An 18,829-nucleotide genomic window follows, 5' to 3' on the forward strand; every position below is an offset into this window, starting at 1 on the left:
GGATTTTGTGAAAAGGTTACCTGTGAGGTTAAGAAAATGTTTTATGTGGTACAGTAAGAAGTTTAAGCTTAGCGTTTACTGAAATGAAGGAAGATCAGTGACACAGTATTAGGAGGGAGGCCTATCTTTTCAAACTACAACTACAATAAACAGAAGCTCAATTTTTATCTCCTCTGATATAAGAGCATAAAGTTAAAGAATTTTAGGGGCTGGATGGTGACACAGCAATAGTGCAGGGTTTCCGAACAGAGACCTCCCAGTACATCAGGCATGCATGTGCCCATGATCCACGGGTGCCTGGAGTGAAGGTGGATCATGATATCAAGACTGTTTTGGGGGTGCACACCCTCTATATGTCTGTCTTGCTAATGGAAGAGATGAACTTTAAAAAAAAAGGATTTTAGAACTATTAGAGACTCTCCATATTTGATCACATTTATGACAGATTATCGGATGAAAAATATAAGTAGTATTACAGAATTACTCCATTTTATATGCATATGAAAAAATACTAGAAGTAGTCATCTTCGAATCAGGCTCCATGACTTGTCAGTTAAGGGAGTCAGAGCCCACATGGCTGACCATGCAGTTCGAGTCCCAATGGCTTGAAAAACATTCCAAGCACATGTGCATGTGTGCCCAAAATCTCAACAGTGTGAAGAAATGGAGCAGGGGTTGGGTATGATCACAGTCCATTGGGAAGTACCTTCTCCCTCTCTGTCTCTCTCTCTCTCTAGTGATGATGCGCCCTATGGCAAAAAAACAAACAAACAAAAACGAAAAAAAAAACTCTAAATGATAAGATTTTCAAAATATTTTTTACTTATTTCTATTTGTATCACCTAAATTTTTATTCCCCAAATTTCTTTATTCTGGACATGTAAGACAAAAGCAATTGTTATAAAAATCCTCAGGATCTAAATGCTCTTCCATTATTACAAAAGCAGAATATGTTTCTCTGATGGTTATGACTCCATTAATATATCTAAATTATGAATGCCTGCTAGGGAGCTGGGTGAGTGGCAGAGAGTAGCCACACCTCAATCTTCCTCATGCTCCCCAGAGTTAGAGCCATGGAGTATATAAAGTTAAAATGTGATCATCTCATCATTTCTGTGAAGAGGCAAATATCCACTCCCCTTCATACAGCAAGGAAGCTACCCCGTGGCATCTGGGGCCTTTGAGCAAGATGGAGTAAATCCACAGATAGATGGCAACAGGTGGTACTGTTTAAGGCAGAGCTAGTTAAAATTACAGCCCCTACTTTATTTCTGGCACCCATGTCTGTAAGAGCTGCAAGTCCTAGGGTAAAGTTTTGTCCCCATGAGTTAGTAAGAGAACACAGGGACCAAGTGATTATGCTTTATAGGGACTGCCAACTGAGAGGTGGCTGGAGGTCCCAACATACTAGGTAAAGACTGTCAAGCTCTCCAATTCTTTACCTTTACTCTCCATAAAACTGAATGTGAGTTATAAACTGACTAATCTCCATAGATAGGAGGATGTCATAATCTTCAGCCTGGTCTTAGAATACTTTGCTACATGGGGGGTGGGGGGTGGGGACCAGCAGTTAGTGTAATGGCTATGTCGCTGGACTCCCACGTATTCGACCGTGGTTCGCGTCCCGGACCTGGTGGCTTAAAACTCACACCGGGCGCATGTGCGTGCATGCCCAAGATCCCAAGAGGAGAATGGAGGAGAAGGGATTGCAGTGTGGCCATCCCCCTGGGGGGTGATTTCTCGCTTTCTGTCTGTCTGGCGAGCACATGTACCCTATAGCAAAAATCTCTAAAAAAAAAAAAAAAAAAAAAGAATACTTTGCTACATGGGACCAGCAGTTAGTGTAATGGCTATGTCACTGAACTCCCATGTAGCTGACCGTGGTTTGGGTCCTGGACCCAGTGGCTTAAACTCAAGCTAGGCGTGTGTGCATGCGTGCCCAAGATCCTGAGAGGAGAATGGAGGAGAAGGGATTGGAGTGTGGCCATCCCCCCCGGTGGGTGATTTCTCACTTTCTATCTCTTTGTCTCTCTCTCTCTCTGGTCAGTGCACGAGCCCTATAGCAAAACCATCTCAAAAAAAAAAAAAAAAAAGAATACTTTGCTATAAGCACCCTGGTCAAGTCCTCTCTTTAACAAGAACTGAGTAGAAGTCACATGTTTTCTTAAAAAGCAATTAGTCTGTAATCTTGTTCTTTTCTATAGTATTTCTCTTTGGTAGCAGGCAACCTGATTCAAATGATGTATTAGAGTTTTTAAAGTGGCCATTGAAATTCCAAAGATTCAGCATGGATTCCCTAGCCTGACCTTAGTTCTTGATCTGTGACAGATCTTTATGATCTAGTAGCTATCTGGAGCCATGGGAACTACTATGGAGGTTCTTAGATACCAAACTATGGACTCTGGAATTTTAAATACCAGCAATGTCCTAAAAGTAGTAAAATCAATTTGGAGCCAAGTTCTAGAAGGATTTGTCTGAAAACTGTGTGAAATGAATTTAAAAAGGGAGGCAGTAGGGTGAGAAGATGAGTTAGAAGCTACTGTAGACACACAGGTAAGTGATGATGGGAGTGTTGGCAGACACTGGTGGTTACCTACCCAATATTCACCCTCTCTTTCTTAACAGAGCCCTTATTTTGTTTGAGCAGCTATTCGGAATGGCCATGTGATATGAGTTGCCAGGTGTAGCTTCTAGAAAAACCCTTGGGGACCAACAGATTGCATATTGGTTATGTCGCTGGGCTCCCACACAGTCAACTATGGTTTGAGTCCTGGGCCCAGCAGCTTGAACTCACACTGGGTGTGTATGCATGCGTACCTAAAATCCCAAGAGAAGAAAAGAGGAGAAGGGATTGCAGTGTGACCATCCTCCTTGGGAGGGTGATTTCTCATTTTCTGACTCTTTGTGTCTCTGGCGAGGACATGCACCCTATAGCAAAACTCTCTCCAAGGTTTCAAATCAAGGTAAATGGGACAATGCCATTAAGAGAAAGAAGAGAACTGGGAATTATCAGTAGATTGCTTCTTGGGTGCTAGGTACTATGCTAGTCTTTCACCTGTGTTATCATAATTCATTGTTACTGCAACCTTATGGGACAAATAACCAGAAAGAGGATAAGGAAAAGCAGGTAATGCTAGAAAAATGGAAATGACAGTGGCTTCATTTTTATTGGGTTGTCAGAAAAATCATGAAACATTTTTGCACAGAAAAACAGAAAAGTAGTCATGACTTTTCCAACAACCCAATAGTTACACAAAATGTGAGGTGCTGGTGGTACAGATAGACAAAGACACACTAAACAGGCAGACAGGAATATAGGACCAGGTAAAGGAGAATGATCAGGATGGAGAGAACTTGGACATGCTGCAATGAGATGAGATTGTCAAGAGAGTTCAGAGAAAGCAAACCAGGACCTTGCGAAACACCAATCTAGCAGACACAGTAAGAAGACGACAGACAGAACAGACTTTCAGAGAGGCTAGAGTACCAGAAACTGACTTTTCATAACTCAAAAAGAGAAGGTTTTAAAAAGAAGGTAAGGGGATCAGCAGTTAGCCAAATGGCTATGTCGCTGAACTCCCATGTAGTCGACTGCAGTTCGAGTCCTGGGCCTAGTGGCTTAAAGTCATGCCGGGTGTGTGTGCATGCGTGCCCAAGATCCCAAGAGGAGAATGGAGGAGAAGGGATTGCAGCGCGGCCATCCCCCCCCGGTGGGTGATTTCTCACTTTCTATCTTTCTATCTTTTTCTGTCTGGCTGGCAAACTCACGTGCCCTATAGCAAAAACTTCTCAAAAAAAAAAGACGGTAAGAATAAAGAGTAATCAATACTAAACAAGGGGAATTCAAAAAGTTTATTAAAAAGTGGAATAAAAGCAAAAAATTCAGTTTAGTGCAAAAATTTGTTTAAAATCCATGCATACTTTTTTCAGAATACACATTTTCCATGGCCTTTTTGAAGACCACTCATATGTAGATCAAAACAAAAACAAAAACAGAAAACAACAACAAAATACTAGGCCAAGGGGTCAGCAAACTATGGCACACAGACCAAAACCAGCCTGCTGCCTGTTTTTGTAAATAAAGTTTCAAAATAGTTACTAGAATACAGCCACATCTACTCATTTACATAGGGCCTATGGCTGCTGTCACACTCCAAGGGCAGAGATGAGTAGTTACAACAAAGATAATAGCACCCACAAAGCCTAAGTCATTTCCCATTTACTATTTGCCCCTTTACTGAAAATGCTCGCCAATCCCTGTTCTAAAGTATGAGCTCCCTATTCGCTCATATGTTTGCCTTGGTATTTATTGTAAGATCTGGCGCCTGGTACAAGCTCAGATATCTGTTGAATGAATGAGTAATAAAAACAAACCATTATATTTGGAAACAATCAATGTCTTACTTTTTTTTTTTTTTTAAATATGGCTTTTGCCATAGGGTAAATGTCCTCCTTAGAGAGACATGGAGATAAACAATGAGAGGGAAAGTGAGAAATCACCCTTCAGGGAAAATGGCCACATGGCAATCCCTTCTCCTCTAGTCTTCTCTCAGGATTTTAGGCATGTACTCACACATGCCCAACATGATATTCAAGCTGCCAAGTCCAGGTCTTGAACCGTGGTTGGCCATGTGGGAGTGCAGTGTTGTAACAACTACACCACATGCTAACAATCAGTGACTTTTAAGAAAGCAATTTATGATTAAGGTTTGGGTTCCAGAGTATCAGAGGGATGTGGTTACAGACACACACACAATAATTAACTTTGGAGAAATAGAAGAAGCTTCTTAGCCCTGACCAAAAAGATAAAGAAAAGATGAGTGACGGGCCAGGAGGTGGTATCGTGGTTAAGGCGCTGGACTCCCACATGGCCAGCTATGCTTTGAGTCCTGGACCTGGCAGCCTGAAACCCATGCTGGGTGCATGTGTGTGCCCAAAGTCCTGAGAGGAGGATGGAGGAGAAGGGATTGCAGCATGGCCATTGCTCTTTGGGGGTGCTTTCTCATTTTTTCTGTCTCCCTCTGTGTCTCTGGCAAGTCCACATGCCTTACAGCAAAAATCTCTCTCTAAAAAATAAATAAGTAAATAAAAAATGAGTGATAGTATAGAAACATTCTAAAGTAAAGCGTGAAAAAACTGAAGAAGCTCACGTTGGGTCTTTTGATCTTATTGACACCAACTACAAAGTAAACAGGAGGAGCCTGGAACTTTAAAAAAAAATGAAAATATATGGGAATTTCTATGTGGTGAAAGTAGCTGAAAGTGAAAAGGAGAGAATTTTATTTTTCAGTTTTATAAAAAAGAAAAATTTTTTAAAAACTGTTCTGATTTTTTTAAAATATTCTTTTTGCCATAGGGTACCTGTGCTTCCCAGAAAGAGACTGAGAGGGAAAGTGATAAATCACCCCCTGAGGAGGATGGGCACAGCACATCCCTTCTCTATTCACCTCCTGGGATTCTGAGCATGCATACACACGTACCCTGCAAGATTTTCCAGCCACTGGGTCAGGGACTTGAACCATGGAGTCTAGCACTTTAACTACCACACCATCTGCTGGCCCCCAAAAGGAGAGAATTAAGAGGGTCACTGGGGTAAGGGGTGGAGGGCAGCAGGTAGTGTGGTGGTTAAGGCACTGAACTCCCACATGGTCAATTGCAGTTCGAGTTCTGGTAGCTTGCTTTCTTACTTTCTCTCTATATATCTCCGGTGAGCACACGAGACCTTGAACAAATTGAAAAATAATAATGATAATGATAAATATTTTTTTAAAGAAGGCCACTGGGCAGGAGAGGAGTCTGAAGAGCACAAATGGGCATGTTAATGGAACAAGAGTAATATATTTAAACATGATATGTTTATCTATGCTATTCACAAGGTATATTTATGAACACATACATTTATTTATTGTCTTTAAGTCTGTGTTCAAAACATTGCAGTAAGGACCCAAAATCCAAAAAGAAGTTAAGAACTTCAAGATGGAGTCAATATTCAGTTACTTGTGTGCTATTCTAATTTTCTGGCTAGGAGAAAGGAAATAGCTAATCCAAATTTCATCATCCTGTAATTGACACTTGACATAAAAAGTACTCAGGCCTGACAAATAGTCAGGATCCTTTTTTATGACTCTGAGCAATGATTAGTCAAATAAAGGATTTGTATCTCCTTAGAACCAGATTCCTTATCTGAAGGAAGGATTTAGTAGCCAAATGCAGAATAGCTGGAAGACATGGAAGGTGTGGCACTTGGATTCATACCATCTTCAAGCATTTACTCTCACACATCTCTGTCCCATCACAAGAAAAGAAAGGGAAAGCAAGGATTAAAACAAAGATAACAGATTTCCTAACCCAGAACTTGAATTTCTCTTTATTCGTATTAGCATCTTATTCTAAGGCTATAGCACTATCTTCTTATTGCTAAATCACACACACACACACACACAAGCTAATTTTGCTGATAGTATGCCAAATCAAGAAGCTTTACATTGTCTGCCAGTACTTACACAGACACAGGACAATTACTCCTCCTCTGGAGGAGTACTTGAAATAAAAGTGAGCCCTTAGCTATCCAGCCACCAAAAAATGCTTCTCTAATCCATTTAGCTTCCCACTTTCCTAGACTGCAGCCATGTTTCTTTAGTCCTGAGACAAAAGATATTTCACATTTTAACATCTCTGGAACTAGGATGTATTTTTCAATTGATGGTGAATATGAATTCTAATTGGTAACTTTTTTCTGTCTTAGTAGTAGATAAAAGAATGTTGTCTTATTTTCATATTCATTCTATTTATTTTATGTATTTAATAAAAGAGTATTTCACAACTTTTCCTATCTTTAAAATCTCCAGCCTCTCATTCTTCCTACTATACTACTACATTGAATTCAATGAAAGCCCCCTAACCAAATCTCCCCACCTACCAACATGGGTTCCCACATACTTTTCTTTCCTGTGTCTGATCACAAATCAAGGTTTCAAAGAGTAACCCTAGGACTCCGGGAGGTTTTCAAGACCCTTCCAGGGGTCTGTGAGGTCAAAACTATTCTCATAATAATAGTAAGTCATCATTTGTCTTTTCACTTTTATTTTCTCACAAGTGTAAAATGGAGTATTCCACAAGTAACACAATAAATAATATGTTGGGCTGGTGGCATGGTGGTTAAGGCAGCTGGATTCCACGAGGCTGACTGCATGGTTTGAGTTCTGGGCCCAGTGACTTGAAAAACACAGGGAGCATGAACGTAAGTGCCTGAAATTCCAAAGGGAGGGAGAAATGGAGGAGAAGGGACTGTGGCATGGCTATGGCTATGTCCCATGGGGGATGCTTTTTCACTTTCCCCTCTCGTCCCTCTTCAGTGAGTGCATATACCCTCTGGCAAACAAACAAACAAATTCTCAGCAGGCTGAATACAAAGCAGATGAAAATCCAGCTGTTTTCTATTAAAGTCAGACATTAAAGAGATTTTCAAAAATTTAAAACAATGCCATTTTCTCACTAAACTTTTTTGTTTGGTAAAATTTAGTTATTTTTTTCAGTTAAGTTGTAGTATTTGTGTTAATATAGATTTTAAAAAATAAATTCTTTGGATATGCTAAATATGAATATGCTAAAAATACTAAATATGAATAGATTAAAAACACATAAAAACTTTTGAAGTCCTCGATAACTTTTAAGAGTGTAAAGGTATCCTGAGACCAAAAAATTTGAGTACTACTCTAATCAAATGGTTGCTATTACTATCTAATAGTTAATCCCTACACTCACCTGCTAAATTTCATTCTGTCTTCACATACTAGCAATTTTTCTCCTTTCCCACACATTTATCAATATTTTTCTCTACAGAGTCATTTCAACAAACAAAAACATGCTTTTTTTTTTTTTTGAGAGGTTTTTGCTACAGGGCGCTTGCACTCGCCAGAGAGACAGAGAAAGACAGAGAGACAGAAAGCGAGAAATTACCCCCCCGGGGGGGAAGGCCACGCCACAATCACTTATCATCCATTCTCCTCTTGGGATCTTGGGCATGCATGCACATGCACCCGGCATAAGTTTAAGTCAAGGGGTCCGGGACTCAAACGGCAGTCGACTACATGGGAGTTCAGCGACATAGCCATTACGCTAATTGCTGGTCCCTGCTATTTTTTCTTTCTTAAAACAAAATCAAGCAAAGCATAAGTTTCTCCTGACTCCACTCCCTGCCAGCTATTGCCCTATTTTTCTGTTTCCCTATACCAAACAAACCTCCTTAAAGTACACAGCTGCCTGTACATCCAGTCTAGAATTCCTCTCTTCCCATTCTCTCCTAAAGCCACTTCTATCCGATTTTCCTACTCCTCCCATCCCACTGAAATTCCTCCTTAAAGCTCCCAATTCCCTGAATATTGTTAAATCCCCATTCAACACAGAGAATCATTCCTTCATATTCAGGCAGTTTCCAATTTGCACAGTGCTAAGATGGATGAATTATAGTTACCATCATTAAAAAAAAAAAAAGTTCTCCAACAACATGGCTCAAATTCCAGTTAACATTTTTAATTAACTGTGAGTAACTCATAAAGTATGAACTTCTCTGTCAGTTCTTCAGTCCACTAATCGCTACATAAATAGGTGTGCATCATGATCAATGACAATCACCTCACTTCTTTCAAATTCTCTTGATGGCTGCTTACTGTGTATCTATTTTTCACACACAGACAGCAAACTGTGTAGTTATGTTGCCTCCTTGTCTCTCAGTGATAACCCACATGATATTTTATAAAAATGAATCATTAAAAGAAGGAATTGGTCAACAAAGAAAGTGCAGCAAAAAAACAAAAAGTGATAACGCTAGAAGTGAAATTCAAGTGAAACATAAACAGAGTTACCGAAGAAATAGGCAGCTATGGGGATGTTGGCATTGACACCTTTCAAGAGACTCTACAGATGCAGCCAGCTGAACTTGGTGAATGCAAACTTATTGGCAAAAATGAGGAAAGTGGTTGTAATGAAACTATCCCAGATGCCCACAAAAAACTTCCTATTAAAAGAACTCCCAAAGATACTTCACTCTCACTAAAGGAACTCTAGGAGATACTTCCTAATACTGGATACAAAAATAATAAAATGAGGGAAGTTGATCTGAGCGTAACAGCAATATGATAAGGCATGAAGGCATAGAAAAGATGTTCACTCTGCATAATATTTATGCAATGAGGAGAAGGCAAGCACTGTTCAAGTTACTTACAATAAATTTTTCACAAAAATACTTTCACAATGCTCCCAAAGTTTTAAATTATCGTATACTAAGTAAAAATTAGTTTTACTATTTTATTTCCCTATATGTTCATAGGCATTAGAGTTTTTAATGTGGCAAAAATTTCTATAGGCCACAGAACAGCAGTAAATTTTCCCATTGATTATTAAGATTGTTTTGTAGTCATTTCACAGTCCTACACTACTGTGTAAAAGTATTGCCTGCACTTTCTTCATTTGCCTTCCAGCACACTGTACTCACTTGGTCTTCTTCCTGCCTTATTGGTTGTCCTTTTCAGTCTCATCACCTCCAACTAAGTGCTAGAGGACTTCAGAGCTTAGTCCTTGCAGCTAGTCTTTTCTTTTTCTATACCACCTTCCTTAGAGATTTTTCCTACTTTCATAGCCTAAAATATCACCTACAATATATGCCAACAACTTCCACATTTATACTGAAGCTCAGCCTTCTCACCTGAACTTTAGATTTATGTATCCAACAGCCTGTTTGATATCTCTAATTGGCTAAAAGAAATCTTAAACTTGGTATATCCAAAACCAAAATCCCACCATTACCTTGCTTCCTCCCAAAAAACAAACAAATAAACAAACAAACAAAAAACACTACTTACAGTCTACATCTTCCTCATTGCATTTAAAAAAATTTTTTTAGAGGTTTTTGTTATAGGGTGCGTGCACTCACCAGAAAGACAGAGAGAGACAAAGAGACAGAAAGCAAGAAATCACTCCCCAAGGAGGATGGCCATGCTGTAATCCCTACTCCTACATTCTCCTTCAGGATCTTGGGCACACATGCACACATGCCTGGAGCAAGTTAAAGTCACCAGGTCCGGGACTCAAACTGCAGTCGACTACATGGGAGTGCAGCAACATAGCCATTACACCAACTGCTGGTCCCTTCCCCATTTCATTTTATGGTAACTCCTTACACTTCTAGTTGCTCAGACTAAAAGTCTTGGAGTCATCCTTAACTATTCTCTTTTCTTTAACATTCTTTAATATATGTGAAGTCTTGTATGCTCTATCTTCAAAATATATCCAGATTGGACCACTTCTCCTCAACAGTTCTAATGAGAAAAACTCTAGTCCATGTATCATCATCTAGCAATTGGTGAGGGAAACCTGAACATCTAAAATATAACTGCCCATTCATTTCTTCAAACGCCACTTCCTGAATATCTCCCATGTGCTAAAGCCAGAGGGCCCTAGGCAGCCAAACATACTTTCCCAGCTCTGGAGCAGAAGGCTCTTGTTTTCGGACACGGCTCTGAATTGATGACAGGGCTTCTGGGGAATACTGGGCAGCATTGCTCTCCATGTATTTCAAAACATACTCGTCTGTATCAAGGATGATAAACCGGTGGCCAAACACTGGGAAGAGAGGAACTTGGTTATTTCTCACATGCAATCAGGAGTATTAATAATAACCCCCAATGACAAATTCACGGATACACATTGTGACCTAGACTAATGAACGGACGATAGCACTTTATGCAGTAGTTTGTTCTGTGTTTCGAGAGTGGGCAACATCTATAGTCAACAGATGCAACCAACTTAGTTTAATCATTAAGGAAGGCAACTAAGACAGGTATACCATATATACCAGAGCATTAGCTTTATCTTAGCTGAGAAATAGCTTAATTGCGCTGACAAGGGTTAAGTTAATTTAAGAATGAATTTATTAATAAAAACCTATTCTCCACCTTGTAGGAAATTATGAAAAGTGCTGAGACCTACCTTCAATCACAGCACCAATGAAGAAGTCAGCAGGGCCATAGTAGATGGGGTTGTCTGCGGTAGAACAAGGTTTAACAACCTTAGTCCTTCCAAGGTACTTTCCCCCAATGATACCAGAATTGCGAACAGGAGGTTCAAAGATACTGATCATATCAGTAGCTAGGAAGTAAGAGAAAACAAATCGGCGGTCTTTGTCTTGTTTGATGGGGGATTCCTAGAAAGTTGAAGAAGAGAGTATGTTATTAAGGTTCATGACCTATCTATATGCCCTAAACTTAAATGACTATGGTAGCCAGGTATATGATATAAATGAAACTATTTTGGTTCATATATCAATAAACTGTGTATGAGGGGGAACTCTGGTAGTCTGGGAAGGACATTCCTCATCTAAGGGAGGCCTCCTAAGAGAAGTCATCCCAACTCAACTCAGTTGATTGTTGCCTTGTGAGAATGTAAATCCCATGTGGCTAACCAATGAACATGGTATGTCTTTAGGTCTTCTTTCATTTTCTCTCAATAATATTTCAGATATTACATTTCTTTTATTTGCTTTATGGCTAGAAATTTGATATTTTTTGATGTTAGGTAAGTGATACATTTTTTACCTTATTTTTTGTTGCCATTTGTATACTGACTTTACTAATACAAAATGTAGATTTTTAAGTTTTCTACCTATACATTCATTTTGATAACAACAATTTTGTTTCTTCCTCTTTTATACTTATATTTCCCCCCTTCTTATTTAACTGCTGTAGCTAGACTCTCAGGAACAATACAGAAGGGGTGATGGCAGTCTCACTCACATTTTTTCTAATCTCAGAAAGTACACTTTCAACATTTAATAACTATGCTGTTTGCAGTAGATTTCTGGTAGATACCCTTTTAAGATGAAGAACATTCCCTTTGTAAAAAAAGATATTTTTTTAATTTAACTTTATTTATTTTAATTTGATGAGAGAGAGAGAGGAAAAGAGAGGGAAAGCAAGGAAGCAAGCCATCAGGTCCAAGACTAAAACCACAGTTGGCCATGTGTGAGTTCAGTATCCTTAATCACCATGTCACTTGCCAACCCTAGAATATTCCCCTTTATTGTTTTATTTTTCAATTATTATATTTCCAAATGCTTTTCAGAACCTTTTTATCTCCAATTCTGCTAATATAATTATTTTCCAAAACTGAAATACTTTTTGTATTTGTTTCTCATAATCTGAAATTATTAATCTTATTCCTTATCTTCTTAAAAGCAGTAAACATAGTTTTTTTTGTTTGTTTGTTTTTGTTTAAGTTTGAGTTTGATAACACCAGTGTTTGAAGCCCTCTATGGATCTATTTCTATTGTCTGTTGTTCCTGGTCATTTTCCTTCATGCTATTATGCCTTGTTTCTGAACACTGTATTATTAATTTTGTTTTTATAAGTGAGTGTCACACATTGTATTTTTAAACTGTTTGTAGAAATAATCTAAAGCCTAAGGTAGTAATATATTCAGAGAATTTATATGTGCTTCTGCCAGTCACCTGGAGGCATCGGAATCTAGGATCATCTTAATTTGATTTGCGAATCTGAGATAATTCAGAGGCTGAGATAATTCAAGGTCAGACAATAGTCCTTTCAAGGACTAACCACTTAAAGACTAAAGCACAGAGGGTTTACCAGGTGCTTCTGATTTGCCCTCATAGCTGCCTTTTCTGGAAACAATAAACATGTTGACAGGAAAAATGACCTCTTAAGTCAGGTTCATCTCTCTGGTTTTCACTGTCCTCCTGGTTTTTTGCTCAGTGAGTCTTCAAATATCACTGACTATTCAGTACCTTCAAGCAGTCACACACACATTTTCTTTCTTTCTCTCTCTCTCACACCACACACACACACACACACACACACACACACACACACGTACACATCACCAAGAGGGGTGATCCAAATTATCTAGTCTATCATTGCTATAAACAGAAGTCCTCTGTGCACTCTTCAACTTTGTGTGATACATCACATTTTTCCAGGTTATTTGTGGGTATAGGAGGCGGTGATCAGAGCCAGCAAGGTGACGTAGTGATTTTAAGGCAGTTAGATCCCACAGCTAGATCTGTGCGGTTTGAGTTCTGACCCAGTGACTTGAAAACACACTAGACATGTGTGCATGCATACCCAGAATCCCAAGAGGCAAATGGAAGAGAAGGGACTGCAGTGTGTCACCCCACCCCCAGGGGGATACTGTCTCATTTCTCTTCCCCCAACCTGTCTCTCTCCAGTGAGTACACATGCCCTACAGAAAATTTTTTAAAAAATTTTAAAAAGGCTGCAGTCAATATAACTGTCCTTTTTCATCATTTAGAAGTATCTAACATTATTCATAACTATTTTTGTAATCCAGTGTGTTCATAACTATTTTTGTAATCCAGTGTATAATTATTCCATTGTTTTCAACTATGAAAGATAAACTTAAAATTCCGTAGTTTCCAATTCATATGAATCATCCCCCCACTTTTTGCTATAAGGCATGTGCTCTTGCTGGAGAGAGAGAGAAATTACCCTTTAGGAGGGATGGCCACACCATAACTCCTTCTTCTCCATTCACCTCTTGGGATTTGGGGCACATACACTCACTCATTCAGTGTGTTTTTCAAGCCACTGGTCTAGGTTTGGTCAACATTTTTCTATTCAGTTGTGTTTTACTGAATTTTTATATTTTCAAATATATATATATACATATATAGTTTATATATTTATATAGCTTATATATAAATATATACATAGAGTGGGTGTATATCTATCTATCTATATCTATACATATAGAGAGTATGAAGAGTCATCTGATCCACTCCTCTCTAATCCCAATTCCTTTTATCAGAAGTAACATTGCAACTTCTGTTGTCTGTATTTCTAAGCAAAATATTTAAATTTCTATTTTTACAATCCCATCAACTTTTTTTTTTTTTTACCATTTTCTTAGTATTTTATTTGCATTTTGGGAGAAGATAAACAGTTTCACAAGAAACAATGAATTTTCTCAAACAATAGAAAAAGTTTTAAAGAAAAAGAAACCCTGTTTTAAAAGAAGAAAACAAGTCTCTTCAGCAAGCACTGGGCCACTGCAGAGGGACCAGTGAAGTGGAAGTTACACAGAGGAAATAAGCTCGGATTCATCCACAGACGTCTTGTCTAGTTCTGGAAGGCTCCCAGTGGGCCACCTCTTGGGGTTGGTAAGCAGCTCAGGCCAGGGCTGCTGGGATCCATGTCTGAGAAGCTTACTCTCCAGGGGGCTGCATCTGTTTGCAGAACTCATGGCACTGCTGCTGCTCCAGCCCCATCGTGATTCTGTTGAGGGCGTAGATCTCTGCTCTTTGTCTTTGCTTCAGCTCCTGCTGGGCTGGTTTCTCCTTAGCTTTCTCAACTCTGCTCACAGGTTCTTTAACTTTGGGTTTCTTTTTATGGGGCGGGTGGATCCATGGTTGGCTTCTGAGCACTTATTAGTCACTTCTCATCTGGCCTCGGGGCTCCAGGAACAGCCTTCGCTGCATTGTAGACAGGGTCCGGAGCAGGAGAAACCTTTTCTCCTGCCGACTGCTGCCTTCCAGGCCCGCTGCCCCTCGCACTCACAATCCCCTCCACTTTTAACATTATCCTTTAAATCTCCACCAGTTTGCCTCAGGTAATTCAGCTATAGGTGGAATATTCACAATTTGAATATATGTCTATTCCCAAATTCTATGCTCTTCACTATTAGTCACATAATCTCATAATTCTACTTACTACATTTAATGACTATAACATGTATCAAACTAGATATCATAGGTAATGATCAAATTTAGTAAGATGGTCTCTACCTTCAAGGAAATCACAGTACACTGGAAAAGTACATAGACACAAAAATGATTTACAACTCAGAATTTCATAACTGCTTAATAAAATAGGCAAAAGAGTCTATCAAAATCTGAGGAGTAGATGAAAGAGATCAATGATCTAAAAAGACTCTTTGGAGAAAAAGGATGTGAGCTAGGTCCTGGTTCAGGAGGGTGATATAATACTATATTCAATACTATCAGAGACGTTTGGAGGCTGAGCACTAGATCAAATGGTTGAGCAAACACACAGCTCTGACACCTAGTACCCCTCAGTTTACAGACAGAATAGACTGAGACCTAACAGAATCTTCGTATGTAAAAATCAGCCTTACCAGTTTAGCCAAATAACGAAGAACCTTCCTATCATTCACCAGCATTTTAATAATATCTTTTTTTGGAGCTTTTGGAATGAGAGCAAAGCAATTCTGGGCAGAATCTTCAACTTGTCCATAACCGTTATACGGAGGCAATTCCTGGAGACAGACAAGATGCAAGAAGTAAAGAAGATACTACTTGTGTGAAAATTATATTAAAGGTAGCTATAAATGTATAATTTTTAAATTCTTTTTTAGAAAGAGAGATTTTTGTTCTAGGGCCTGTGTGCTTCCCAGAGAGACAGAAAGAGACAGAAAGATAGAAAGCAAGAAAACCCCTAGGAGGGATGGCCACACTGCAATCCCTTCTCCTCCATTCTCCTCTTGGGATTTTGGGCATGCACACACATGCACCCAGCATGAGTTTATGCCACTGGATTTGGGACTCAAACCATGGTCGACTATGTGGGAGTCCAGCAATGTAACCATTATGCCATCTGCTGGTCCTGCTATATATTTCTTAAAAATTCTTTGAAAAAAAAAAAAAAAACTTCAGAAACAATTTTTATATATGCAAAAGTAGTCAGAAAACATGTCACTTTTCCCTTCCTCTTTATTTATGGATTCTACATCATGTTACTGGAGTCTACATCATGTTACTGGAGTCTACATCATGTTACTGGTCATGGAAGTGATGATGATGCTGCAAAGCAACCACTGTTGATAGCCACTGACCTCTTACTACCAAAGCAGGGCCTAGTCTCAGTTGCAGTCCCAACACAGATAATGTGTTCATCCTAGGATGTTGAGTTCATGGGTCTGTGTGCCACCTCTTTGTTCTAGGGTATAGACTGACAGATCTGGAAACTATTTCCCCAGTTCACCCAGAAGGTACAAGTATGTGCACATGTACACCAGGAATTAGTGAAGGAGTAATCAAGACTTGATTCAGGCTACTTTTTCTACTTACCCCTATATTTCCAATATTTTTATTTGACTTTTGCCCCACATAGGAAGATGAGGGCTATACTCTTTTGAGAACTCAGATCCACCTTTCCTAATGAGGAAGCTCACTTAGAAAACCAACTTGCAGATGCAAAGCTTACTTAATAAGTTAGCATGAAGGTATAGATTGATCTTAACATGCTTCCTTCAGGCTCCATGAAGAGCCTGGTAAAAATCTAAGATGCATTTACCCAAAAACTTTAGGTCAAAGACTAAGTTTTCCCCTTCCTCTTCCATGCTAGGAAAACTTTGGTAGGGGTTCTTTGCTCCTGACTCCATTTTGCTATGCTTTCTCAAGAAACTCAGCTTGTACCACATTTTTCACTTGTGGATAACTTCCCCAAATCTTTTTATGTATTGTATTCAGCACTTTAACAAATTAGCCCACTTGGTCCCTGGCAAATAGACTATTCTTTCAACAACAAATGACATACTGCATTTGTTACAGGAGTACTACTTGGAAGTCTGACCTCTTGCCTACTTGCTGGGGCCATAGTTAATGTGAACATAATGGCTAGAATATGACTGGTGGAGTTAGCAGACAGACGATGACCTGATTTGCTTTGGTTGCAAAACCACTACTCAATGAATATTTACGTTTACCATGGACAGAGGGACATTGGGCTGAGATGCTACATGCTAAGCACTGGAGTTTGTCTGGAGGCTAGGCAGAAATCGAGTGGTAGACCATACTTACACCAAACATACATACATATAATCAGAGCATCTTTATTTGGGAGAGGTTTTTGCTATAGGGCACATGCACTCACCAGAAAGACAGAGACAGAGAGATAGAAAGCGAGAAATAACCCCCCAGGGGCGATTGCCACGCCATAATCCCTTCTCTTCCATTCTCCTCTTGGGATCTTGGGCTAGCACGCACACACACCTGGCGTGAGTTTAAGCCACCGGGTCCGGGACTTGAACCACAGTCAGCTACATGGGATTTCAGCGACATAGCCATTACACTAACTGCTGGTCCCTAATCAGAGCATCTTAATTGGAGGAATGGGGCTGGGGGTTGATGAATTTTGGAAAAGGGAGATAGATATAAGCCTCTGAGCCTTCTTGTCAAGTTTCAATTGTGTTTGAACAGGCTGATAATGTCATCTCTCTGCTTGGAATACAGACTTTTTTTTTTGGAGAGGTTTTTGCTATAGGGCGCGTGCATGCGCCAGACAGACAGAGAGAGACAGAGAGACAGAAAGCAAGAAATCACCCCCCAGGGGGGATGGCCACGCCTCAATCCCTTCTCCTCCATTCTCCTCTTGGGATCTTGAGCACGCACGCACACGCGCCCGGCGTGAGTTTTAAGCCACCGGGTCCAAGACTCGAACCGCGGTCGACTATGTGGGAGTCCAATGACATAGCCATTACACTAACTGCTGGCCCCTGGAATACAGACTTTCTGTAAGTATTGGTCCACATGCTTGTGGTCCAGACACCTTGCTTCTTCTACTGCAAGGTACAGTCTAGGTCCTTGGCTCTAAATTAGATGACCCACTCATCTGACTTGGATATCATACTCCTAGACAGTTATGCTTGCATGACTAACTTTAACTAGTTTCGACCTGGGCTTTCTTGACCAAGCTAGTACATGTGGAACCTGGGAGCCCCATAATCCTTCAGATACTTCTCTTAGGGGCCACTTCCATAGCACATTAGCTCTCCTAGTTCTGGTTTCTTCCTGTTCCCTACCAGCATACCTGCAGATGAAGCCAGCCTAAGAGAAAAGACAACTGACTCCAAGTTTATTTATTACTGACTTTTAAGTGCCATGATTCTCACCTGAAGATATCCAATTCATATCTACTCTGTCCCTGGCCATGGTTTGGCTCTAGGTTTATCTCTTCAGATCCTGCTCCAGTTTCCATTTACACTGGGTTCTACCTAGAATATTTAGGGTAAAAATGGCTGAGGTGTAATGACTAAAAGTATATGCTGCTTGGTTCATTTCAGACTAAGACCTTCATTGACATGCAAAGAAAACGTATTTATAATAGAATTATTTATTGCAGAGAGTTTATTAGAAATAAATGAACCGAACACTATGATTAATGTGTCATATGGATGGGTGTTTTACTACATGGAATTAGTTTTACTATATAGAGAGGCTAGGGATAGAGCAAGAAGAACGAACTAATCTAATCTCTCTGTTCTTTTTTTTTTTTTTTTTTGTAATTGCCAGAGGCTGCATGTCCTTTCCAGAGAAAGACAGAGAGACTGGAAGAAGAAAGCACCCTCAATGGAACACAGTCAGAATGTATTCCCTTCTCCATTTCTCCATCCTGTCAGGACTTTGAGCACATATCCACATACACTCAGCATATTACCAAAAAAGGCTTTTTTCTTAATTTTTTTTTTCTCAGCACATTCAGTACTACTACTCCATTACCTGTTTTACAGGAGGTGGTTCTGGCTTGCTCACATCTATACGTGGTAAATCAGAGATTCCAAACTTCTCTTTGTAAAACTGTCGAGTAAATGGATCACAATCATAAATGAAGAAAGTTCTCCCAAGAATAGTGAGTGGTTTCCCAACAATGAAGTCTTTGGCAGTATACCATTCCAGCACTTCTTGATCAGAGATTTCTAGCACACACTGAGGGAAGTTCTCTAACATAAAATGGAGTTTGAGAGAAAAGAAGGAGAAATGCATATGAGAAGAAAGACTGTCACA

The 18,829-nt window shown here is 39.6% G+C and overlaps 1 protein-coding gene and 1 pseudogene across 1 annotated transcript in view; both read right to left on the reverse strand.

Moving 5' to 3' along the window:
• The window catches only part of EFHC1 (EF-hand domain containing 1), a 51,526-nt gene that overhangs the window by 3,293 nt on the left and 29,404 nt on the right, over positions 1-18,829 (reverse strand). Inside the window, exons 6-9 of the mRNA XM_006170437.3 lie at positions 18,545-18,765; positions 15,163-15,303; positions 10,987-11,200; positions 10,473-10,620 (exon numbers count right to left, since the gene is read on the reverse strand). Of these exons, the coding sequence (XP_006170499.1) occupies positions 10,473-10,620; positions 10,987-11,200; positions 15,163-15,303; positions 18,545-18,765 (724 nt within the window). The remainder of the gene's footprint in view (positions 1-10,472; positions 10,621-10,986; positions 11,201-15,162; positions 15,304-18,544; positions 18,766-18,829) is intronic.
• On the reverse strand, positions 14,008-14,778 carry LOC114006501 (small vasohibin-binding protein pseudogene; annotated as a pseudogene).

The sequence above is a fragment of the Tupaia chinensis genome, unplaced genomic scaffold (genome assembly GCF_000334495.1).
Source record: "Tupaia chinensis unplaced genomic scaffold, TupChi_1.0 Scaffold148470_1, whole genome shotgun sequence".
NCBI classification, from domain to species: Eukaryota; Metazoa; Chordata; class Mammalia; order Scandentia; family Tupaiidae; genus Tupaia; species Tupaia belangeri.